At 36.5% G+C, this 26,942-nt stretch overlaps 1 protein-coding gene across 1 annotated transcript in view; it reads left to right on the top strand.

Moving 5' to 3' along the window:
- LOC128223824 (collagen alpha-1(III) chain-like) overlaps positions 1-26,942 on the top strand; it is a 60,077-nt gene that overhangs the window by 21,671 nt on the left and 11,464 nt on the right. Inside the window, exons 17-46 of the mRNA XM_052933244.1 lie at positions 453-497; positions 986-1,039; positions 1,731-1,775; positions 2,080-2,133; positions 2,584-2,682; positions 3,570-3,668; positions 4,314-4,358; positions 4,578-4,685; positions 5,897-5,950; positions 6,786-6,893; positions 7,111-7,155; positions 8,405-8,557; positions 8,866-8,919; positions 9,956-10,009; positions 10,930-10,983; positions 12,202-12,255; positions 14,982-15,071; positions 15,651-15,704; positions 16,043-16,096; positions 17,012-17,065; positions 17,688-17,741; positions 21,029-21,082; positions 21,904-21,957; positions 22,326-22,379; positions 23,026-23,079; positions 23,989-24,258; positions 24,436-24,543; positions 24,858-24,911; positions 25,558-25,611; positions 26,629-26,790. Coding sequence (XP_052789204.1) covers positions 453-497; positions 986-1,039; positions 1,731-1,775; positions 2,080-2,133; positions 2,584-2,682; positions 3,570-3,668; positions 4,314-4,358; positions 4,578-4,685; positions 5,897-5,950; positions 6,786-6,893; positions 7,111-7,155; positions 8,405-8,557; positions 8,866-8,919; positions 9,956-10,009; positions 10,930-10,983; positions 12,202-12,255; positions 14,982-15,071; positions 15,651-15,704; positions 16,043-16,096; positions 17,012-17,065; positions 17,688-17,741; positions 21,029-21,082; positions 21,904-21,957; positions 22,326-22,379; positions 23,026-23,079; positions 23,989-24,258; positions 24,436-24,543; positions 24,858-24,911; positions 25,558-25,611; positions 26,629-26,790 — 2,295 coding nt within the window. The remainder of the gene's footprint in view (positions 1-452; positions 498-985; positions 1,040-1,730; positions 1,776-2,079; positions 2,134-2,583; positions 2,683-3,569; positions 3,669-4,313; positions 4,359-4,577; positions 4,686-5,896; positions 5,951-6,785; positions 6,894-7,110; positions 7,156-8,404; positions 8,558-8,865; positions 8,920-9,955; positions 10,010-10,929; positions 10,984-12,201; positions 12,256-14,981; positions 15,072-15,650; positions 15,705-16,042; positions 16,097-17,011; positions 17,066-17,687; positions 17,742-21,028; positions 21,083-21,903; positions 21,958-22,325; positions 22,380-23,025; positions 23,080-23,988; positions 24,259-24,435; positions 24,544-24,857; positions 24,912-25,557; positions 25,612-26,628; positions 26,791-26,942) is intronic.

Genomic DNA, 26,942 nt, shown 5'->3' with positions numbered 1-26,942 from the left:
TAAAGTCAACCTGCTGGATTTATGAAACACATAGATAGGCTCAATTCCCATCCTATACGCAAGGTGCATTACAGAAAGGCAATTGGTACCCATCTATTTAACTACAGGCGAACCCCGTTAGTTCGAAATCGCTTGGCTCGAATTCCTCGTTGGTTCGAATTGAATGAAAAGGGGCGATTTCTTTAAACTGAAGGTGTGCTGAATGATAAGCATTCCCGCTTGGCTCGATTTTTCCGAGGCTCGATGTATTTTCGACGGTCCCTGTGAGTTCGAGCCAACGGGGTTCGACCGTAGCCGCTGGGTCAGCAAGCGGCCAAATCTGGAGAAAGAAAAACGTTACTTGAGCCTTGAACTTATAGCTCCGTAGGCGGACCCCTTAAACCACTAGGCCACGGAGATGATATATGTATTAACACGATTGAGATTATAAATCCTTGTTTGTTTGTATCCAGGGAGATCAAGGCGAGCCAGGACAGCTTGGACCTGAAGGAGAACAGGTTTGATTCAAATTCAAAATCGCCTGTGAAGGCATTCATGTTATCATAAAAAAGCCTTAATCAAGCGATTGGAATTGAAAACCCCCAATTATAATGTGTTTAATTTGAATTAGATAATCAAAATAAAATTAAAACTGATCGCCTGCTTATGACACACAATAATTTGCAAAAAAGAAACATGCTATTTTTACCCCTAAAGAACACATTTTCGTTGATGACGTCACATATATATATATGTATATATATATAATATGTAATTATGTCATCTAAACATAGAGTTTAAAGTTATATAAAAACAAAATGGCGAAACGTATTATATAAAAAATGTAAGTATATAGAAACATAGTATAACATTGTGAGTGAATAATATGATATTGGATATCTTTGCTTTAATAATTGAAATCATTGTACACATATGTGTGGTCTAAATTTAATGGTATGTGTTTTTTTCAAAAGGTAAATGTACTATTTGAACTTTATTTTTACAGGGACTTCGTGGTTTCATGGGCCCCAGAGGTCGACCAGGACCTATCGGAGTACCGGTAACGTACTTTCTCATTGAGGCGACGAGATAAGAAACATACATGTATTCAGAACGATTTCTTTCAATGGGCCGATTGTTAATTCATTTGTTAAAGTTAACAACGTGATTGACGACGTCGTTGTTAACTATTACATGTATAATGTTTTTATATGTGCTTATTTTTTAAATGAAGTACGTTCTTTTAAATCAGTTGTCTCAAATCTTGTTAGGAATACTGCAAATCATAAGTGAATCAGTAAAACTTTCAAAGTAATAGCGATTTGAAAGTTAACAACTATGACGTTAACAACGTTGTTAAATTTAACAAATAGTCAAACAATCGACCTTATATAAGAAGCAGGAGAGGGGTTTTGTTAAATTCTTATTAATGAGAACTAAATAATTTGTCGCATCAATTGACCGATTGACATTTGAGTTCAGTTAAAAACTGGGCGATACTCATTCGAAGAGAACTTATCCAATCGAAGCATAAATCAATTTATTTGTAAACTATCTCTTTTTGTTAAAAAGAGCATTTTCTGCCATATTTTTAAATAATTATTAAAAATGGAGCACTAATATGAAATTCTAATGAAGTTTTACAATTAAATCAAGCATTTTGTTTCCATTTTACAGAAACATATTTATTTTATATTGACCCTATAACACGTGTGCAAGATCCTATAACATCTTGTGTCATTATATTACAGGGTATTCCAGGCTCGGAGGGGTCGCAGGGACCAAAGGGAAACCAGGTTCGTGTGTTAAATATAATAGAGATCTCGAAACAATCTTATAGCTCAGTGCTTTTTATATAGATATAATAGTAACACGACGACTGTGTTAATATTGTTAACACCACTGTTATAGCTGTTAAAAATGGTTGAATGTATATCTTATTCTAAATTATTTTTCGATAAACATGTATCGTATGCATATTTTTTTAAACAATTTACAATTTCCATGTATATTTGTGTTTTCTGTTGGAAACAATTTACCAGGAATATATTTTATTTTCCAACGTTTATTGTAGCTTTTCAAACCTTTCGTATTCTCTAGGGTGGTGTTGGATCCCCAGGCGCTCCAGGACAGGCCGGATCTCCAGGGCCAATTGTAAGTAACCATTGGCGTTAAGGAGTTTAATGTTTAACACTTATTTACTAAGGGGTCATTCAATAAGATCTAGGATTCACTGCTAATAATCGAGTCGGAAATGACGTCACAGGCTTATGAAATATAATATTTAATTTGCCTTGCCTATCGACTTGCTCTTGATAAATAAGACACAGTCTATTTATTGGTTGTATAAATCAGTGTTAGAAATATCAGACTCTCTTACTTTTGACCTTATGCATGTTGTCTGAGAATTTTTAATGAACGATCTCTATTATAATCACGATATACTATTTCCTATTTTGTAAAAGCTAAAATCGTTAATTTCGCTAAAGAAAATAAAACACTTAAACTTGTTACACAAAATGTCTTATGAAAAAATCGGCATGGCTTTTCCTCTTGAATGGTCCGTTAATGAATGCTTAATTACAAGTCAATGATCTATTTCAGGGCTCACCAGGACCACCAGGAGCCATCGGACCAGCCGGAATCCCCGGGGCTCAGGGTAAACCAGGAATGTCTGGTCTGCCTGGACCCATCGGACCTCCCGTAAGTGTGTCCTATTGTTGTAAATATGTTACATGTACAGTCGAACCCGCTTGGCTCGAATAACGCGTTGGCTCAAACTGGATGTAAAGGGCCAATTCCTTAATATTGACGGTAAGAATTCTCGCTTGGCTCGAATTTTCCAAGGCTCGTGAAATGTTCGCCGTTCCCTGGGCCAACAGAGTTCGACTGTATGCGCTATATTTACCGATCGATAGCCAACTCTATAAACCCTTGTTAAATTGTCTGAAAAATATCTTTCGGTCAGTTTAAAATTTTAGATTATTTCATTGGTTAATATTTTAACCTCAAATTCCATTCCTTCAATGAATGGCCTTTCAGTAAATGCGACTATTTTTCGATGAACGCAACATATTCGGATATGTTCGCGGATAGCGAATCAACGAGCTTTGATATAAATAGCATACTATAGTTTGTATTGTGTCAGCTGGCCACGATTTTTTATCAACTTATTGAAAAGTGTTAGTTTATGGTGTTCCGTATTCAGTAATTGTTGGATAAATATCAGCCCGACAAAATAAGCATTTTAGCTAACTTTAATATACTTATATTAAGTTACTTATTTTAACCAATCAAATCATTTAAATATGACAGCCAGCCTAAAGTTAATAGACAACCTAATACAGTTTTATAAAGTTTACTGCCGGTTATATGTATCATTGGTGACAGTGTTTTTGCAGAACCAGGCGGAGCTAGGCTTTCATTTGCCTCATACTTATTATTTTCTTAAAATTCATTAGTATTGCAATGTCTTAGAAGCCTTACTAAGGCGCGAAATCATATAAAAAGTTAAATTTAAGTTATTATTTTAAACGAAAGTGATTTGGCAGTAGTTATAGGAATGTATACGAATGGTTATTTTGCTACAGGGAACAGATGGACTTAAGGGGACCCCAGGGCCGAAGGGTGATTTTGGACCAATGGGAACGCAGGGAATCATCGGATACCCCGGTCCAAGAGGCGCAAAGGTATGATGTACAAATTGAACACACGGAGTGAAAATAAGAGGGCTTGTCTAACCACATGTTAGCAATAAAGTACGCAAGCTTTACGTCCTAACTGCTACACAGCACATGGCTCAATATGTTAATATGAAAACACAGTATTGCCGGACACATTCACACTCAACCATTTTGAAGAACTCTGCTTAACAAAAAACCACTAAGCAGATTACGGCCTCCAAATTAAAATATTTATTTGGGTTTATTACGCGATTCGATAGACATTTCGCTCTCGACACTTAGAAAGAAAGCATTAATAATTGTATCTTAAAGGACTAGTTGGCGCCGAGCTGCGCCCAGCCTTTCGACTTAAACGTAAAGAAATCCAACAATAAACACTAGCTATTACATAGCGTTAGAACTATTCTCTGACTATAACTATTTGTGTTTTTGGTAAAACAGGTTTCTTTCTAAATATTGAGTCATTTTATCAGATGTTTTAGAGAAATTCTAACAAGTTTTGTAGACGTTTTAACGCGTATGATGATGACATTTCTTTTTTCAAATACTTCGTGTTCATGGGTGTAAATTGTGTATAATTATTGTTCATATAAACTTCCTGCAGGCATATGTTGGTATAATAATCATGTCTTGACGTGTTTTATGTTTTAGGGAGATGTTGGCGTTCGAGGTTTGCAAGGCGAAAAGGGTTTCCAGGTATTTTGATCAAACATATCATGCAATATAAAAAATTTTTTATCGGTGATCAAATCTCAAATCAGATCCATGACATATTTATGCCCCACAAGTTTTTGAATTGTATAGTCCACTTAAATTTAATTGTTCAAGCAACATCATAATCTCGAACATTTTCTATCATACAGTTCGAACATTAACTCATACAAAATGAACATACTCCAACGTTTTCTACTACAGGGACCCCCAGGTTTCCCAGGCGACCGCGGCGATATGGGTGCGAAAGGAGACCAGGGACAGCAGGGTGATGCAGGACCTATGGGACAAGAAGGCATTGAAGGAGTTAAGGTTGGTGTGTGGGACAAGGCTGGACTCCATACAAGCGATATAAAGCTGCACTCTCACAGATTGAACGTTTTCATAACTTTTTTTTTATTTTTGTCTTGGAACAAGCCAATTTTTGCGAAGATCCATGGAAACCAGTTATATAAGACTGTTGACAAAACATTTGGTCGCAGATTATGTTCAAGTTCAAAAATTGATGTTTTACGCATTTTTATTAAACCGTTAGCCATAAATCATTAATTTTCGAACGGAAAATTATGAAAATCTGCGATCTGATCTTTTGTCAGCAATATTTACGCAAAACTTTGCTCTTTCCTAGACAAAAAAAGTTGTAAAAAGGGTATTTCTGTGAGAGTGCAGCTTTAAAAGAGACTCGGGGCTTTTCTTGGGATGATTAGTTGCAGCGATGAAACAGAACAAAGTCGACCTTCTCAGAGCCAGACCGGCTTTTATTTAACCGGGCTGACCCCTAACATATATTCCCCTTATATGGACATTTAAAAACCGCACCGTCCGTACATTTATCCATCCGTGCGGTTGCGCGTACATCAGTCCGTCTGTTTTTGTTCGGGCGGTAACTTTGTCATGCAGAGTGGGATTTTGAAGTAACATTACACAGATGCATTGTAAATAAAGTCGACTTGACCCGTACAAGACCGCCGTCCCTACCTTGAAGGTCGAGGTCAAACTTAATCATAATGGATTTCTTCATACATGTATATGCAAATAGAGTATAGAAAGTCGGCTCCGTCTTGTAACTTAGTTGTGAAAGGGGGGGGGTGCAAAAACATAGGTACAGCTACTTTGCTCACAATGGCGACAGGTTGTGCGCAAGACTTCGTCCTTGCACTGAAAGTCAAGTTCACAATTAAAAATGAATTATTATGGAATGTTGCATATATAGGCAGTTGTGTCCTGGTTGTAAATTTGGGAACTTTCGATTTCACCTCCTTACTTCGAAGATCACGGTCACTCTTTGATGTGAATCTTAATGAGATACTGCATGTATGGTCGTGTTCGGGCTGTAATTTGTTCATGCATGGGGGGTTTCAACAATCATGCCACATGTGTTCGGCAAACAAAGTCGATAGGTATCATTCATCATTCACTTCACCAGCGCTTGATTATTATCAACGGCGTAGCCTTAATCTTACAACTTTTACAACTTTGCTTGTATAGAATATGTTGATTTAACCGACTACACTATTTTACAGGGTGACCGCGGACAGATAGGCGAATCGGGGCCTCCTGGACCTAATGGTGAAATGGTAAAAATAGTCTCCAATTTAAAGGAAAACCTTGATTTATACTCTTTTTATGAAGTAAAGTCACAATTGATAACAGTAATTAAAGTGCAATGAGATTTGTCAGAAATTCATGTTTGAACTTTCATAGAATATCAGCATTATTTAAAATATCTTTAAGCACGGATTGTATGAACATGATCAAATAATGTATGGGTCATAATTATTATGTTAGTCGGTTGATATGTGACGTTGAATCACTTCGAATTATATGCGTAATCCGTAGTTCATATCACATGAGAACGAAGGTTGCGTGCGATGTATCGTTATTCAAGGAACATGAAATGATACATGCTCCATATATCAACCCACATAGTTTTTCATACCTTAAAAAAAAATAAAAAAAAATATCATCTGTACAAAAGGCAAACGTTTTATTTCTTCGCGTAGTTTTGTGCAGGCTGATTTGTGCATGCGCATGGAATAACAGGCTGTTTTTGTAATACACATGTATTTATACACATGTATTTATGAAGTATCAGATACAAATAAAGCAGAATTTAATATAAGAACTGCCAAAGACTGACCTTTCTCTTACGATAGTCAGAGCAAAAGAGGCCTGAATAACCATGTGCTTTGTAGGGGGCGCGCACTGCGGCCAATCAGAACAGTGTACTAAGTTACGTCATGCGATTTCTGGCGATATGGTTGTAGCGCACTATTAATTAAATGTATTACCAAGATACCAATAACGAAAGCTATCCTTAAAGGGATAACTTGAAATAATTAAAGGGATATGAAGCAATTTCTAAAGGATATTTGCGCGAGATACAGCAGGATGTTTGTGTTATTTTTGTAGGGTCGTATCGGACCCGCGGGCTTGACTGGCTACCCCGGACCCCCTGGACTGAAGGGAGACATGGGTGGAAGGGGACGCCGTGGAAAGAGGGGGCGTGCAGGAAAAACTGTAGGTTTGATCGGGGGTAATGAAGTAAATGGTATATTTTTCTCGGCTGATTCGGATGAGGACTCAACGTTTTTGTTTTATTTCTCGCCATAGGGTTGACCAATTTACTGAGCATATGTGTTTTTATAATGTATTTATGCAGATTTGTTTTTAAAAAAATATAAAATCGCCAAAATATTGCAAACCACATTTACCATCTTTAATCGATTTATTTAAGGGAGCTCCTGGCAATATCGGCGACCGCGGAGAGCCAGGTCCTCAGGTGAGCTTAACGTACTGAAGTTTCTTGTCATCATGATCAATGTATATCATCAATGGATTGCACTAAAGGCCAAAAAATATATAGTTTGTTTAGGGTAACCTTCCCAAATTGTTTAGGTAGGGTAGGTAGGGATTTTTTTTTTCAAAATCTGTCGTAAGTTCAGAGTGTTTCCTTGCACATGGCAGTCTTTTCTACATTACTGTCATTGCCTGACTTTGTTTTATCATATACACAATAATTCTGATCGTCCAATTCGCATTTATCCGCCCTTCGTAACTCTCTATTCGCTAACGAAAATGTTTTTGCTCAGAAACGGAAAAAAATAGTTAGGGTCGGCGCATTTTTATAGGTAGGGTCGGGTTACCCGAAACAGACATTTTTTTAGGCCTAATGAACGAATTGTCATTTAAAGGATGTGGTTGTTATTCGGTTATGTCCTAATTGTGAATGTGTGCTGCAAACTGGATTCCATTTTGTTATTGTGTGTATTGTATTTTAGATATATCCTCTGTTCATAAAAGTGAATACTTTTCTATATACAGTTAATCAACAATTCATTGTATAAGCTTATATCGTCACAAATGGTAACACAATTAGACGCGAAGCACAATGAATTAATGTGTGTCTACATACCACGTGATAAATCTCGTCATGAATGCTACGTCTGAAGGCAATATTTTGCTTCTAATGAAGACTTTAAACAAAGATAACTTCACTATTTCTTCACCATTTTAAATGAAACCTAGTGCAGTCTTCGCCGCTAACGGAGCCCCGCCTTCGGTCTTTTACCAGAGTTTGATTGAGAGTTGAGTTTCTTAAAACACTTCGACAAACCTTTTCACAATACGGCCGTCTGACGAAGCGCTGTCAAAACAGTATTTTCGGAAACAGGTTTATCGAAGTGTTTGATGAAACTAATTACCTTATTAAACTTCGGTAATAAAACGAAGGCGGTGCTCTTAAAGCGGCATAGACTGCCCTTTGTTTTATTTAAAATGATATAGTAAAAAAAGGTATCTTTGTTTCAAATCTTTATTTTAAGCAAAATGTTGCCTTCCGACGTAGCATATATGACGTTATTTATCACGTGGTATACACACACTGTCTAGACGAACTCTTATACCTGTATAATTAATTATCTTTTAACGTAAATGAAAGCATTAAAATGTAACATTGGTTTCTTAATGGTCCATATAGTATTGATGTGTTGATGAATCCCTATCTTTTTATTGCACATACAATCAAATAGGGCCAACAAGGAGAACGCGGGAACCAAGGTATCCCCGGACCAATCGGACCAAAAGGTGAGATCGGGGCCGCCGGACCCCCAGGACCCGAAGGTGAACAAGGTATTGCAGGGCAGCCGGGCATGCAGGGACCGCCAGGGCCACTTGGACCCATGGTAAAGTATACTGTTATTTGAGGAAGAATTATTGATATGGTGAATATGATCATTCTGTATGAATGCTAGAAGGCATACTAGGTGCCTTAAAAGTAATAGTTTGTCAACAAGTGACTCGAACTATTCTTATTAAAGTTCGACTTCTCAAATTTAGATAATGCATTTACATGGTGTTTTTTTAAAATCAGGATATATTGTTTCACATAGCTGTTTTAGATAATGTTTCTTTTTATTGATAATAACAAAAAAAACATAACTACAATGTACACGATCTGCTTCGATTGAAATGCGTTATTTGTTTGATTCAGGGTCTTCCGGGAAAAGACGGATTAAGAGGATCACCAGGAGAGCGCGGAGAACCCGTAAGTTACAATTTCTATAAAAGTGTTAAAAACATTGAAACGGTAATGATATGCAGTCTCAAAATGAAAATTCCAATGACGTATAATTAAACGAAAGAGAAGATGACTGGGGAATAGTTAAATTCAAGACAAATTGAAAGCTTTCATGTCAAACAGCCGAAACAACAGATATGTATTAATATATAGCGGATCAGGTAATAGGTTATCAAAACAATTTGCCCGCGGTTGGGGAATGACAACAAAAGTTCACTTGGTCCTTCAACATCCAAGTCCAAAATTAAAAACAATTGATAGGCCACCGAACTATTGATCGATTATATAGCAAACACTATGTTAAGTATAAATGAAGTAATCTTATAAACTTAGAAGTATGGTGTTGCACAGCATGTAAAATAACAACTTGTTAAAATCCATTTCTTTTCGCGTCATTCCGCAATCTGTAGAACTACACCCAGATTTAATTTAATCGAAAATGTCAAAGAAAGTCCTGATCCCTTTACGTACGCCCAATGTAAACAGAGTACACCATGTATTTAGTTTAAGAAAGCCCCTTTCTACTTGGTATATGTCCTCACAAATGGCCTTGGTAGGAAACCCATGTGATAGGAAAAGTTGGCTCGAACTCGCTTGGCTCGAGTTCCCCGTTGGCTCAAACTCGCTTGGCTCGAGTTCCCCGTTGGCTCAAACTCGCTTGGCTCGAGTTCCCCAGTGGCTCGAACTCGCTTGGCTCGAGTTCCCCGTTGGCTTAAACTCGCTTAGCTCGAATTCCCCAGTGGCTCAAACTCGCTTGGCTCGAATTCCCCAGTGGCTCGAACTCGCTTCGCTCGAATTCCCCGTTGGCTCGAACTCGCTTGGCTCGAGTTCCCCGTTGGCACTGGATGTAAAAGGTCAATTACTTTACACTAAATATAAGCATGGGCTGGGATTTCCCGAGGTTCGATGTATTTTCGCCGGTCCCTGGAGGTTCAAGGCAACGGGGTCCGGCTGTTTATTGATTTTTTTTTCTCTAACGACCATATGATCTGCGTTATTTCAGGGCCAGACTGGACAAAATGGAATGGATGGGCCGTCGGGAGTTATCGGACCTACTGTGAGTGTTTATAAAATAAATTGTGATTTACTCCATTGAATGCATTGTAATTAGACACTATGCAAAACGTTTCGAAATCGTTAAAGTAACACTCTTATTCAAAATCAATAAAACGCACATGTATAACAAACTTTAATTTTGAGTGATCAGCCTTCAACTACTTACTAAATAATGCATTTAAGGAAAAAATAATTGCTGATTACAAGTTTATATAACCGTGTATCTAAAAGCTGAAAATGCAAAAACTGTTATGATTGATGAATGCTAAAAGATTTACTGTGATCTACTTTCCTTTCAGAAGGTAGAAATACTGTGTTTTCTGCACCTTTCTTTCAAATTAAACGCAGTATCTCAATATTAACAAAGATCCATTGTTTTTTACATTTAGTAACCTTTTTTTTGTAAATTAAAACAATTGTATTAAATATGGTAAATCTTATTTGGGAGTAATAATGCATCTTTAATGTCACCTTTCTGTATTCAAATTTTGATAACGCAACTTATAACTTTCGCTTGGTTGGATGGTAAAATAGTTGTAAGGATATATGCTGACTAAAATTCAGGTCTGATATTATGGCTCTTATTTATGGAAGCATCTTCAGCCCATTTCAGCCTGACTATCTTTTGATTTGGTATACTTTCTATAACGTGCTCATTTTAAAGGCTTTTGAGACTATTTCTGAAAGTTATTTCTAAGGTTATCATGATAAAGTCCTTGTTTTTATATAAAATCAATTATTAGCAAATAAGTTGTCTGATCTGAATAAGGGACTTAAATCTATTATTTGTAAGAAGTTTCAAGAAATTGGGGACATATAACAAGTTCAGCAGAGGATTATTCAAATACACATAAATTATTATGTTATTGTTTTCGTATACATGCTGTACACTTTACAAAATGTAAATAAATTTAATTACAGGGACCTGCTGGAGAGCCCGGTCCGCCAGGAGACAGAGGCGCGCCTGGGGTTCAGGTTTGTGAAATAAAACAGTAATTGATATCAAGATTCATCGTCAGCTTTATTTATGTTGAAAAAACGGGATTTGACAAGATGATAGCATTGCAAGGTCTCGGTTGGATACCTGAGTGGGTGGTTACCTGAGTGGCTGGTTACCTGAGTGGTTAGATACCTGAGTGGTTGGTTACCTAAAAGGTTAGATACCTGAGTGACTGGTTACCTGAGTGGTTGGTTACCTGAGTGGTTAGATACCTGAGTGGTTGGTTACCTGAGTGGTTAGATACCTGAGTGGCTGGTTACCTGAGTGGTTGGTTACCTGAATGGTTGGTTACCTGAGTGGTTAGATACCTGAGTGGTTGGTTACCTGAGTGGTTAGATACCTGAATGGCTGGTTACCTGAGTGGTTAGATACCTGAGTGGCTGGTTACCTGAGTGGCTGGTTACCTGAGTGGTTAGGTACCTGAGTGGTTGGTTACCTGAGTGGCTGGTTACCTGAGTGGTTAGATACCTGAGTGGTTAGATACCTGAGTGGCTGGTTACCGGAGTGGTTAGGTACCTGAGTGGTTGGTTACCTGAGTGGCTGGTTACCTGAGTGGATACTGAATGGTTAGTTACCTGAGTGGTTTATACCTGAGTGGTTGGTTACCTGAATGGCTGGTAACCTGAGTGGTAAGTTACCTGAGTGGTTGGTTAGCTGAGTGGTTGGTTACCTGAGTGGTTGGTTACCTGAGTGTGGTTGGTTGGTTATTTAAGTGGGTTAGTTACCTGAGTGGTTGGTTACCTGCGTGGTTGATTACTTGCGTGGTTGGTTACCTGCGTGGTTGGTTACCTGCGTGGTTGGTTACCTGAGTGGTTAGTTACCCGAGTGGTCAGTTAATCAACATGATTATATCTATACATAAACAATTCTGCCTTAGAACTCGATATTTTTCACAGAACAGAATAGAAAAGACAGTTATACGAATCGTACAAGTGAACATCGTCATATTAAAATATAAATATACATGTCACGTATCCAAACTTAAATATATAATATAGAGTTTAATAAGGAGAAAATGTATGTAAATTGAATACAAGATGATAAGTCTGTTGACTTTGGAAGTAAGGGGAAATATCATATAGCTATTAAAACTAAGTTGTATTATTATTATTATTAAAGTGGGTATAACTTGATTACGCTACAACCTAATGGTAAAATGTTAGTTGACAAATTGACTGTTTGGTTTTCATCAGGGTCTGCCAGGAGACACCGGCCTACCAGGACAAAGCGGGAATCCAGGAGAGAGGGTATGTCTATACAAACTATATATAACTGGCCGACTTATAAAACATCTAAATTATATTATCTTTTATAGTAACAGCCGGCTGGTTGTTAACCTGTATCGGTTTCCTTATCATCGTTTGTTATGATATCGGTCATGTTATAAACTGTTTTCGATGTTTTCATCCAATGTAATTAAATACAAACAAAATAAAACTGAGTCAGTCATATTATAAACTGATATCGATCTCTCTATGGTGTGTAATGAAATTCTAGTCTGAAATCAATCTCTCTATGTTGCGTAATGAAATACAAGTCTGATATTGATTTCTCCATGGTATGTTATGAAATGCAAGTCTGTTGTCGATCTCTCTATGGCGTGTAATCAAATACAAGTATGATATTGGTCTCTCTGCGGTGTGTAACGAAATACAAGTCTGATATTGATCTCACTATGGTGTGTAACGAAATACAAGTCTGATATCGATCTATCTATGGTGTATAACAAAATGCAAGTCTGAAATCGATCTCTCATGGTGTGTATTGAAATACAAGTCTGATATCGAGCTCTCTGTGGTGTGTAATGAAATACAAGTCTGATATCGAGCTCTCTATGGTGTGTATTGAAATACAAGTCTGATATCGAGCTCTCTATGGTGTATTGAAATACAAGTCTGATATCGAGCTCTCTATGGTGTGTAATGAAATACAAGTCTGATATCGATCTCTCTATGGTGTGTAATGAAATACTGGTTTGATATCGATCTCTTTATGGTGTGTAATGAAGTACAAGTCTGAGATCTATCTATCTATGGTGTGTAATGAAGTACAAGTCTGAGATCTATCTATCTATGGTGTGTAATGAAGTATAAGTCTGAAATCTATCTATCTATGGTGTGTAATGAAGTACAAGTCTGAGATCTATCTATCTATGGTGTGTAATGAAATACAAGTCTGATATCGATTCTTCTATGGTGAGTAATGAAATACAAGTCTGATATCGATTCTTCTATGGTGTGTAATGAAATACAAGTCTGATATCGATTCTTCTATGGTGAGTAATGAAATACAAGTCTGATATCGAGCTCTCTATGGTGTGTAATGCGATACAAGTCTGATATCGAGCTCTCTATGGTGTGTAATGCGATACAAGTCTGATATCGATCTCTCTGTGATGTGTAATGCGATACAAGTCTGATATCGAGCTCTCTGTGATGTGTAATGCGATACAAGTCTGATATCGATCTCTCTGTGATGTGTAATGCGATACAAGTCTGATATCGAGCTCTCTATGGTGTGTAATGCGATACAAGTCTGATATCGATCTCTCTGTGATGTGTAATGCGATACAAGTCTGATATCGATCTCTCTGTGATGTGTAATGCGATACAAGTCTGATATCGATCTCTGTGTGATGTGTAATGCGATACAAGTCTGATATCGAGCTCTCTATGGTGTGTAATGCGATACAAGTCTGATATCGATCTCTCTGTGATGTGTAATGCGATACAAGTCTGATATCGAGCTCTCTATGGTGTGTAATGCGATACAAGTCTGATATCGATCTCTCTGTGATGTGTAATGCGATACAAGTCTGATATCGAGCTCTCTGTGATGTGTAATGCGATACAAGTCTGATATCGATCTCTCTGTGGTGTTATGAAATACAAGTCTGATATCGATCTCTCTGTGGTGTGTAATGAAGTACAAGTCTGAGATCTATCTATCTATGGTATGTAATGAAATACAAGTCTGATATCGATCTCTCTGTGGTGTGTAATGAAATACAAGTCTGAGATCTATCTATCTATGGTGTGTAATGAAATACAAGTATGATAAGTCTGATATCGATCTCTCTATGGTGTGTAATGATATATAAGTCTGATATCGATTTTTGTTTTAATTTGATATCGCTTCCTTTAATGTTTTGATCGAAATACCATTTTGTTGTCAATAATAGTGTAAACTGATATTGGTCACTATCGTTCGTAATTAAAGAATAATAATATCTGATATCAGTAATGTTTGTCATTTTCTATAAAAACAAACATCTGATATCAGTCAAGTCGCACATTTCTATCGATTATTTGATTGTTTACCATAAAAACAATTCTGATATCAATGACGTGTATGCTAATATTGCTTTTTCATTTTTTTATGATGATAAACACATCTGATATCAAAGACATATATGCTATTACAGCTTTTTCACTGTTTATGATGAAAAACTTATATCATCCATACCGTAAAATCATATGGGTTATTTCAATATCACGCCTCCAACATAAATGACGCAACACCATTGGTCCAGGACTGGTCACCGCGTGACCCCATATTTTTCAATATTGGATCACAAATTTATATCGTACCAAAATTTTCAGATTCCGATGAATATTCCGATGAATAAATAAAACATTTAAACCTGTATACAGGTTGTGGACGTGATATATGCAATACGTGATTAGTAGGTGACCCGATATGGGATAAACGGGGCGCAGGAAATCATATTTTGTTTCCTTTGCCCCGTTTGTCCTATATCGGGTCACCTACTAACCCCGTAACTTATATTATCTAATGGGGAATAAGTGAATTCTCAATTTAAATATTGTATTTTATTATTCCTTGGAAAATACACACAATTGTAAAATATTACGAACATAAATTTTGCAAACACGATTCCCCTGCTAGTTAATTGTCGTTGCTTCATGAAAAATGACCAAACTATTTTATCGAATTTTGCGCAATACTCCAGGGTACAATCGGTATACCAGGAGAAATGGGGCCCCCAGGTCCACCAGGGCCCGTGGGATTCACAGGAGACAGAGGCTACCCAGGACCACCGGTAAGCATACGTGTTCATGGTTGAGAAAATCCTTGAAATCCTTGTTAGTTTGAATCATACTGCAGCGATAGAATTTAATTGATTGATGTTATTTCATATTAAGATACACTCAATAATTTAAAATACACTATATTAAATGATAAAATTTTGAAGGTTTCATTGCGTCTACTCTTAATTTATGGGATTTGATTTTTTTTTCTTAAAGTAAAAAGAAAAATACATTCTAAGATTGAACTGCCAGCCAAAGAACAACAACAATGCGGCTGAAACTCGTGAAACAATATGAACGTCGTCTCAATTTGTGGTTTTGTATGTTTTATGTATTGCCGACTCCAATAACTGACTATGTAAAAGTTTTCCGGCGTATAGATATTTATCCCTGAAATAAAAAAAATGAAAATGGATAATCTTAATTGTTTAGGAAGTTAATCTCGTTCTAAAGTCCAAATCACACGTCAGCGCTCACAGGACGGGAACACAATTCGAATGACGTCATTTCCGAAATGACGTTACATTTGCATAAAATTTGGCGCACCTTCTGAAATACAATCACCAATTATCCTATATTTGTTCTGTTAGGGTCGTGACGGGCCTACAGGAGACCACGGACCAGAGGGACCGCCAGGACCTCAGGTAAGAGACGTACAGTGCTCAAGTTCCGGTTGATAACTTTGTCGTCCTTATCGCAACCTTTACTTTTTGTAAAAGTGTTTATATGTTAATCTTGGCAATATTTTAAGTACGTCTTGTTTTAAAACGCATATTCTAAACGTTCTCTGAGTTGATTGACACTACTCTGATGCAATGGTCAATAAAATTAGATGAATTATACAGGTAAAAATAATCGATAGATGGTAATAATTGGTTATAGGGGAAAAATGATGCATCACATACACATACATACATTCATACATACATACTGATAAACTTACCTTACACTTTGTCTTAATATTGAATATCTTATTTTACAGGGTGAGAAGGGACATGAAGGGATGCCAGGAGACCCCGGCGGTCCGGGTGTCATGGTGAGTTAGATAATAACTATCTTTCATGGCCGTGAGTGTAAGATAGATTCATCCCAACCCGAGCGTGGAGTGAATTGCGGAAACGAGGTTTACCTCTGCGCGAAGGTTGGAATTAACCAATATTACACGAGCGGCCATGCTAGATGCGTTTTTCTCCCACTTAAACAAAAAATAGTAAAAAATGTATTTTATTTTTATTTTTACATACGGGTTCTTTCTCTAGTTTGCCCGTGGACAAGATTCCCATTTCCAGCATTGCCAAATATTTGGATTTACTTATCTGCGATAACGTAATTTGTAGACCAGTTCATAAAGCCATTGGGTAGGTCATGTGAGCAATGAAGTGCGCTTCTCACGCGATATTTTCTGCGTTCGAACAGCATTAACACAAGATACTATGTGTTCAATCCTTAAATTGACACTGTTGTGATTAAATATTTATCACGATTAAATATTATTAGAGCTTCTTTCTTATTGTTTAAGAAATGTAATCGACAACTAACGTTTGCATAGGCGATAAAGGTAACGCCGAATGACGTCAGAGTTCACTATTAAATTAAACAATGACGTCATAACCTATTGCGAGTTTTTCAAAACGAAAGTCATGTTTTTTCTTAACAATCTACTAGAAAAATGATCATAAAGTCGAAACCCATCGCCTCGATATACCAGGGACCGGCAAAAATACTTTGCAAATATATGTTTATGAGTAAAATGCTGTGTCCACAAAGTATAAGGTTGGGTCCGATTTCGATTACTTGCATTAAGTGGTGTTGAGATTTTTTTTTTATATTTAAGATTGATTCCGCCAGTCGTCCATATAATCTTATATTTGTTTTATTTAGAGTCAGATATATCGTAATATCAGTGTTGAAAATGTTGATTTAATGTGTTCCTCGCTTGTACTTGACCTAGGGCCCACCAGGACCACAGGGTAATGAGGGACGACGCGGAACTAAGGGTGATATGGTAAGATCAAATACACATACGAATGAGGGCCGATTGTTCAGAACTTTGTTAAAGTTAACAACGTTGTTAACGTCATCGTTGTTAACTTTTTTCTATTGATCTGGAAGTTTAATTGACACACTTATGATTATAAGTATATCAAACAATATAAGAAACAACTGCTTCAAATGTAATTGTTTAATTTTAAGTTAATAATATGAGCATATCAGCAAATATTTTACATTTAAAAGTTAACAATGATTTCGTAAATCACGTTGTTAATCATAACAAAGTTCTGAATGATCGGTTTTTAAATTAATCCATGAATCAATTCGTCAGCGTTATTTACTTATTGAAAACTTTAAAAAAAACATAAAAGATAATTAAAACATAGAATTATGAACTATTTTTTCTAGGAGACCAATTATAAATCAAACGCAACCACATTTAAATTTGGACTCATCTCAATAAAAGGTAGCTTGTGAAATATTTATAATGTAGAAAAAATGAGTTATTCGTGACTGTCTCCTTTTAAACAAATTTGGTGGTTTGGTTGTAAGCAAACAGTGATGAATAATCGCATCTGACTGCTTTTAAAAAAGTACAATATCCACGACTCCGCTAATATATTGAATGTTTACAGGGTATTGAAGGTCTACCAGGAGACGCTGGCGGACCAGGACCTGAAGGACCACGAGTAAGATTATAATAATAATAATAATAATAATAATAATAATAATAATAATAATAATAATAATAATATAGACAATATGATAAATCAGATAAACTGAAATAAGCCTATGGAATTATTTGAATTATTTTGATACATATTAAGATAATATGCAGTCAAATCTATATCGAAGTCGCCGGGACCTCGGGAAATACTTCGAGTTAACGAGATAACGAACATTCGATAATACCGAAATACGGAACATGTCTAATAAGACCAAACACATTCAATTCATGACAATTCTTCTGCTTTTTAACAGTCGTATTCTAGGCTATACTATCAATATCTTCAACCACAATTCTGCTCCTTTATAACTTTAGTATTTTAAGCTATAACATCAATATATACAACCATAATTCTGCTCCTTTAGAAAATAAGTATTTTGGCTCTAACATCAATATCTACAACCACATTTCTGCTCCTTTATAACACTCGTATTCTTAGCTATAACATCAATATTTACGGGGACAATTCTATCCTTTATAACACTCGTACTCGTAGCTTTAACATCAATATTTACGGGGACAATTCTATCCTTTATAACACTCGTATTCTTAGCTATAACATCAATATTTACGCGGACAATTCTACTCTTTTATAACACTCGTATTATTAGCTATTACTTCAATAGCTTCAACCACAATTCTGCTCCTTTATAACACTCGTACTCGTAGCTTTAACATCAATATTTACGGGGACAATTCTATCCTTTATAACACTCGTACTCGTAGCTTTAACATCAATATTTACGGGGACAATTCTATCCTTTATAACACTCGTACTCGTAGCTTTAACATCAATATTTACGCGGACAATTCTACTCTTTTATAACACTCGTATTATTAGCTATTACTTCAATAGCTTCAACCACAATTCTGCTCCTTTATAACACTCGTATTCTAGGCTTTAACATCAATATCTTCAACCAGAATTCTGCTCCTTTTTAACACTCGTATTCTAGGCTTTAACATCAATATCTCCAATCAGAATTCTGCTCCTTTATAACACTCGTATTCTAGGCTCTAACATCAATATCTTCAACCACATTTCTGCTCCTTTATAACACTCGTATTCTAGGCTTTAACATCAATATCTCCAATCAGAATTCTGCTCCTTTATAACACTCGTATTCTAGGCTTTAACATCAATATCTTCAACCAGAATTCTGCACCTTTATAACTTTAGTATTTTCAGCTATAACATCAATATATACAACCACATTTCTGCTCCTTTATAACACTGATATTCTAGGCTTTAACATCAATATTTACAACCAAAATTTTGCTCCTTTATAACTTTAGTATTTAAAGCTATAACATAAATATCTGCAACCGTAATTCTGCTCCTTTATTATATTAGTATTTAGGCTAAAACATCAATATCTTGAACCATAATTCTGCTCCTTTATAACATTAGTATTATGGCTATAACATCAATAGTTACGGGGACAATTCTACTCCTTTATAACACCCTTATTCTTAGCTATTACTTCAATATCTTCAACCACATTTCTGCTACTTTCTAACACTCGTATTCTTAGTTATCACATCAATATCTACAACGATTATTCTGCCCCTTTAATTAACACTCGTATTCTTAGTTATAACATCAGTTTCTACAACCACAATTCTCCTCCTTTATAACACTCGTATTCTTAGATATAACATCAATATCTACTACTACTATTCTGCCCCTGTATAACACTCGTATTCTTAGCTATAAGATCAGTATCTACAACGACTATTCTGCTCCATTACAACACTCGTATTATTAGCTATAACATCAGTATCTACAGCGACTTTTCTGCTCCATTACAACACTCGTATTTACTATAACGTCAGTATATACAACGACTATTTTTCTCCATTACAACACTCGTATTCTTAGCTATAACATCAGTATCTACTAGGACTATTCTGCTCCATTACAACACTCGTATTCTTAGCTATAACACCAGTATCTACAAGGACTATTCTGCTCCATTACAACACTCGTATTCTTAGCTATAACATCAGTATCTACAACGACTATTTTTCTCCATTACAACACTCGTATTCTTAGCTATAACATCAGTATCTACAAGGACTATTCTGCTCCATTACAACACTCGTATTCTTAGCTATAATTTCAGTATCTACAACGACTATTCTGCTCCATTACAACACTCGTATTCTTAGCTATAACATCAGTATCTACAACGACTTTTCTGCTCCATTACAACACTCGTATTCTTAGCTATAACATCAGTATCTACAACGACTATTGTTCTCCATTACAACACTCGTATTCTTAGCTATAACATCAGTATCTACAAGGACTATTCTGCTCCATTACAACACTCGTATTCTTAGCTATAACACCAGTATCTACAAGGACTATTCTGCTCCATTACAACACTCGTATTCTTAGCTATAACACCAGTATCTACAAGGACTATTCTGCTCCATTACAACACTCGTATTCTTAGCTATAACACCAGTATCTACAAGGACTATTCTGCTCCATTACAACACTCATATTCTTAGCTATAACACCAGTATCTATAACGACTTCTCGGCTCCATTTCAACACTTGTAATCTTAGCTATAACATCAGTATCTACAACGACTTCTCGGCTCCATTACAACACTCGCAATCTTAGCTATAACATCAGTATCTTCAACTACTATTCTGCTTCATTACAACACTCGTATTCTTAGCTATAACATCAGTATCTACAAGGACTATTCTGCTCCATTACAACACTCATATTCTTAGCTATAACATCAGTATCTACAACGGCTTTTTTGCTCCATGACAACACTCGTATTCTTAGCTATAACATCAGTATCTACAACGAGAATTCTGCTCCATTACAACAATCGTATACTTAGCTTTAAAATCAGTATCTTTAACGACTATTCTGCTCTATTATTGCACTCGTATTCTTAGCTATAACATCAGTATCTACAACGACTATTCTGCTTCATTACAACACTCGTATTCTTAGCTTTAAATTCAGTATCTTTAACGACTATTCTGCTCTATTATAACACTCGTATTCTTAGCTATAACAACAGTATCTTTAAGGACTATTCTGCTTCATTATAAAATTCGTGTTATAAGCTGTTCCATCAATACTCACAACGACAATTCCGCTCCATTTCAACACTCATAATGTAGAACAGTTACATCCGTATCTTCATCGACAAAGTGAGAAAGATCTTGTATTGATGGTAAAGAACAATATTGATTTTTCTTGTGATTATTTGTAGGGCTTCCAAGGACCTCCAGGACCAATCGGAGCTCCCGGTATGGATGGAGACAGGGTAAAGAAAACTTTTACAAATTTATACGAGTGTGTGGAATAGTACAATTTGTTAATTACTAAACTTTATTGGTCAGGTGCTTAAACGATAAATGGGATTTAAGCTACTGATTGCTTACCGTAGTTCTGCACATGGCCATGAACATATTCGGCTTAGCAACTCGTGTTACTGGTTACTCGATTTCAAAGCGAAACAGTGTAGTAAGTACATTGCAAATGCACTTAGTTAAGTTTTAACTTTACTTATTTTACAACGATTTTGATGAAAGTTGTTTCTAATTGTGCTAATGCACATACTTTGGCACGAAGTTGTGCGGGAGTGTGATCTTGTGTTGTCGGGAAACTGGAGTGCCCGCGGAAAACCCACTTGTCGAGCATGGTGACCACCAACTTATCTTACATACGGCTTAAACCGGGAATTGGGCCCCGCTTTTGTGGGAAGCTAGTGCGTTAACCACTGCGCTAACCGAATTTGTGCTTAATGTCGTAGCTACACGTCTAAAAAACCACTTAATTGTGAGTTGGCCGCTGGTTGAAGCCAATCGTAGCTACTCGGCAAACTCCGGCAAGGTCAGAAAACTGCGACATTTGAGAGGACAAAACTCGCGAACTCGTTATAAATTCTATATGTTTGGCATAATGAGGTAAAATTGTGCCTAAAAATCAACTTGTACTAAATTGTAATAATATAAAGATATAATTGTCTTTTATGGAAGAAAGTAAAAATATATCTTGTGATTTAATACTTTCATTGCATAAATGGTTGTTGTTGCTGATGTTGTTGTAGTTGTTGAAAGTTCTTATGTTAATGTGTCTTTTCAGGGAGATATCGGACCACCCGGCGATCGAGGACCGAAAGGAGATTATGGACCTCAGGTATTTTAACTGTTGTTCGGCAAACCTGACTTTTATTAGGCAAGCCTGCCATTTATAATAAACTTTTGTTTGGCAAACTTGCAAGATTGATTAATGTTCTGTCCGGTAAACTTGCCTGTAGGCAACATACAGATTTTAAGCATGGCCAAACATTTGGATCTACTTATCTAGGGTGGAAGAAAATATGATGAAGCGTAAAAATATGACATGTGTGTACATTTAGAATGATTTGGGTTCTTAAACTTTATGTGAATCAGGGCTCAGTATTTGTCTATGATGACAACCACAGACAGGAACTTGATTTGAAACACAGTTTAAATATATTATTTTAGGCACAACATTTTACACAGAATTTATCGGGTTTTTAGGGACCACCAGGACCCCAAGGACAGTCAGGCTTACAGGGACCACCCGGACCAAACGTAAGCAAAACCTAAATACAATTACTGTGATAATAGGAGCCAAAGAAAATAATAACAATATGTACATAAAGAATGAATTGCGTGATTAATGTCTTTATCGAGGTATAAACGCTGTTGAGCTGGTAAAAGCGTGCGAGATCCCAAGGAGCGATTGCCAAAGCGTTGCTGTTCTAACATTTCATTAGACGCTGTCTGATGTCGCGTTTCTAAAGCTACATGTTTGCAACTTTTCCAAACGAAATTATTAAGAGTACAACATTGTTGTAGTGTAACATTTTAGAGCGAACTGATCGAATATGAAGGTATACATCAATAAAGAAATGAACACCAAAAATGAAGGTTTAAAAATGAACTAATCACACAATATATTGTATTTAAACTTGTATCTAAATACAATCGAGCAGTAGGGTTAATTTGGGTACCACATGTGGGTTGTTATTCAAAATGCAACTTAGACAGTCTGATTGTCATACACCATTGCCTCGATTTACTGTATAGGTTCGTTATTTATATCGAGCAAATCCGATTAGCTACATCGTTCTTAAATCCGATTACGACCAGTATTGAATACCACCTCATATCGTATTTTTAGTAACGAGTAAAAACGTTTAACATGTTCTCATCGTAACATCCTTGATTGTTACAGGGATCCCCAGGAGAGCCAGGAATACAGGGCATTCAGGGACCAACAGGTAGCAAGGTATGTATATCCGACCCCCGATATAACCTCGATCAAAAATGTTAAAATTATTGTAACTTATTTTACAGACTTAATGTTAAAAGGTTGTTTCACAAATGCAATGGCGCATTGAAGCTATGACATCAAAGTTAGTATCTGAGTTGGATTCTTAGATTTCAAAACAGTCATAGACGCTATGTTTCTTAATGTGAATTTTTCTCCAACCACGTTTTGAATGCTGTCAAAGCTAGTATCTATCAGAGTTGGATTCTGTGATTTCAAAACAGTTCTAGACACAATGTTTCTCAATATAAGTTTTGTTCTCAAACAGCGATTCGAAGCTATGCTGTCAAAGCTAGTATCTGACCTGAATTCTCCGATTTCAAATCAGTCCTAGACACCATGTTTCTTAATATCAGTTCTTCAACGGCGTCTATAATGACTCAAGGAATTCGGCCCGCAAAAAGCTAGTTTTCTGATACCTCCATTTGCCTCAATTTTACATTTTGATGCCTGGTGACCACATACATGTTTGGTATTATTTGAAAGATATTTGCTTAAATGATTGACTAAAAGAACATCATACATAAAATTATAGCACCTTTTAAAATGTTCTTCTTATTTCAACTCAAATCGGACGTAAGCTTTACAATATAGTTTTCAATCTTTGAAGGTCAACATTTTTTGCTAGATATTACATTATTTTCCGTATTTTATATGTCATTTTCTGCAAACAAATCCCTTTTGAGTTTTGAATGATACCAACATACTATGGGGTCACTAAGCATCGACAAGCCACGTATTTGTTGGTCGAATGCCTCAACTACAATCTGCTATGCTTGTGTACATTTAAGTCCCGCAGTTGTATTAATTATCCAATGTTATATGGTTTAACTACCACTTTTTATACACGGTGTTCCGATTCTCTAGGGATCTGAAGGATCACGTGGTCTACCAGGCCTTCAGGGCAATGTCGGCCTTCAGGGGTCGCCTGGAGATTCCGGACCAAAGGGTGAACGCGGTGATCCAGGAATCATGGGCGCACCAGGATCCCCGGGCCCGCAGGGACCTGCAGGACCAACAGGGGCTGCCGGGTTGATGGGCATGCCAGGAAACCCAGGATCGGAAGGACGACAGGGACCCAAGGGAGATCCTGGTACCCCGGGAGATCGAGGTGCGCCAGGAACGGACGGCGTTGATGTACGTTAAATGTTTTCATTCGTTGAACACTTTTAAATCTGATGATTATTATTTTCCTATTAAGAATGAAGAAAAGTTTATGAATGCTTCATATACCAATGTCGTCCTTAAAAAATGCATTCAGGTTGTGCCTTTTAATATATAACTACGGTGCTAATACGTATGTCTCCAATCTAGGGTCCACCAGGCCCTGGAGGAGCACCAGGAGAGGAGGGGCGTCCGGGTATCCAAGGTGACCCTGGACCGCGAGGCCCGCCCGGTATCGATGGGCCTAAGGGACACTCAGTAAGTAAACAGACTCATACCCTTATTGGTGTTTCTAAAAAATATTATAGTCATTTGAAAAATATATATTGTTTATAGTTCCACCTTAGGCGATATGATGATTAAATGTTTTTGCATACAGTGTTGATTAAATATTTTCGCATACAGTGCTCGGAAGAAAAGTCAATGACGTAATTTCCGGCGTGACGACATTGCGGTAAACTTTTGAGCGATTTTCTTTAATAAGTCGCACCTATGTTTTATGTTATATGATAGTACTTGTATACAAAACTGATGCTTTTTAAACATGTTTAAACATTTGTTTTCGTTTTCAGGGTGAATTTGGCCCGCCTGGTAACCCAGGACCCCCAGGACCACTTGGAGTGAAGGTAAGCTGTGTTTTACAATTCGGCAAATGACGTCGAGATTGTCCAATCAGAATAAAGCCATGCAATAAACAATGCCTTCGTAACTAAGCGGCAGAATGAATGTCAGTTTTCACCGTAAACAATACTAGGGTAATGTCAATAGTTGAAAAACATTGAATTCATGTATATTTAATATTGTCCAAGTGTGGCGCAGACTTCACCATTTCAGATGAAAGCTAGCCAAACTCTGTTTTGGAGGCCCCCAAAATCCTCCTTAGCCAAAATGTTTAACCCCCCACCCCCACCCCCACCGAACGCAGTGCCGATGTCCGTCCCAACCTATATTAAATAAACACAAATGGTTATAATAAGGCATAAATTAAAAAACAACAACATTGTTTCCACTACCATCTTTAAAAAATAGAGTAGGAAGGTTTTTTCTTTTTTAATCTTTTTTTGATAATTCTGTACTTAATTGACCTATATCAGGGTAATTACTATTAAAGAAAATTTTAAATACGAAATGATCAAATTTTACCATGTTTACTAAAAAAAAAATGCATATTTTTACGAAATTTCGAAAATAATCCCCGAAAAGTGAAGTGTTAAATATTAGGGTGAGTCGGGTTTTACCTTCACCTATAATAATAGTTTGTATGTTTTACAGGGAGAACCAGGAAACGACGGTAATGAGGGGAAACAGGGATCACCAGGACCGATTGTAAGTAAACTACTTTTATTTTTGCATTTAATGTCACCATACATTTTGACATGTTCGCATTGATGAGCTCCAGTTATCTGTGATAAGGAAAGCTTTTGTTTAGAATCAAAGGAGCATACCAGTTACAATAGTAGTAATTTGAAACATTAAGATCATTTGCATATTGTATCGCGGCAGAGCATAATAGGTCCATATTTGTATGTCTTTCAATTATAAATTTCATTGTATGGCTACTTGGCCCTGCTATTTAATTGTATTATTGATCAACGGATTAACGCAATGTCCATTCAACTGATAAAACAAGGAGTTCACAATCACTAAATGGACTCCCATAGTTGTTTACGTCAACGTTTTAACATATGTGGTGTTTGCATTTGAGTATGGACCAATGACAATCGAAGATTTTTCATATATCTTTTTCATAAATTTTTCGCAGATCGATTCTTACGATACACAAAAACAAGTTCCATATATGGTATATTTCAATCAGATTATTTTCTCATCAAGGATTAATTATTAAATAAGTGTCCGTAGTGAAACGTAGCATATAATAAACTTTCTGTTTGCATGTTTGTGTTGGCGTTTGACCATTGATGATTTAAAAGGGTACACTTGCGACGATCTGAAGAAAATAGAGCGATCTACGGCCAAAATTTAACTCTAACATATCGACATTACAAATAGAAAGAAATTAAACTAATGTGATTCTGTTACAAAGGCCGAGTGATTAGAATGGTCAATCATAGCATGGATTAAGTCCCTTTAACAAAATGCAATCCAACTCCTGCATTCATAAAACGGGAAAGAACTAAGTTGTACATTGACATTTTGCAAGTTGAATAATGAAAAATGCAAAATAATTATACAGTATGATTTCAGAAAAAAAATCAGTTGAATTTGTTTCAGATACTCAGTTAAAAATTTGTAAATTTCAATGAAAGAAAAATGTCGTAAAAAGAAGGTTAATAATTTGACATTTCTATTAAAATTCGGGTTGTAATATTACCTTAATAACAGGGCCAAGTTGGTTTGCCCGGAGACCCAGGTCAAGCGGGTTCCAATGGAAAACAAGGATCACAGGGCTTGCCCGGAATCCAAGGACCCTCTGGGGAAACGGGACCCAAGGGAGATAGAGGATATGCCGGATCAATTGGACAGAGAGGGCCACCGGGACCTTCCGTGAGTGATTAAGAATTAAGAAGTGGTATCGCGTTTGTTTGTAAAATGTAGATGTAAGACATTTAATCAGTAATACATAGCTGATATATGTTTTGAAGGAAGGAGTTTATTCAGGAATAAATCACTGATACCATGTTTGCTTGGAGGGTCAA

Source organism: Mya arenaria, chromosome 17 (assembly GCF_026914265.1).
Source record: "Mya arenaria isolate MELC-2E11 chromosome 17, ASM2691426v1".
In the NCBI taxonomy this organism is placed as follows: domain Eukaryota; kingdom Metazoa; phylum Mollusca; class Bivalvia; order Myida; family Myidae; genus Mya; species Mya arenaria.
Note: the sequence above shows the minus strand (reverse complement) of the source record. Positions and strands in the feature narration are given on the sequence as shown.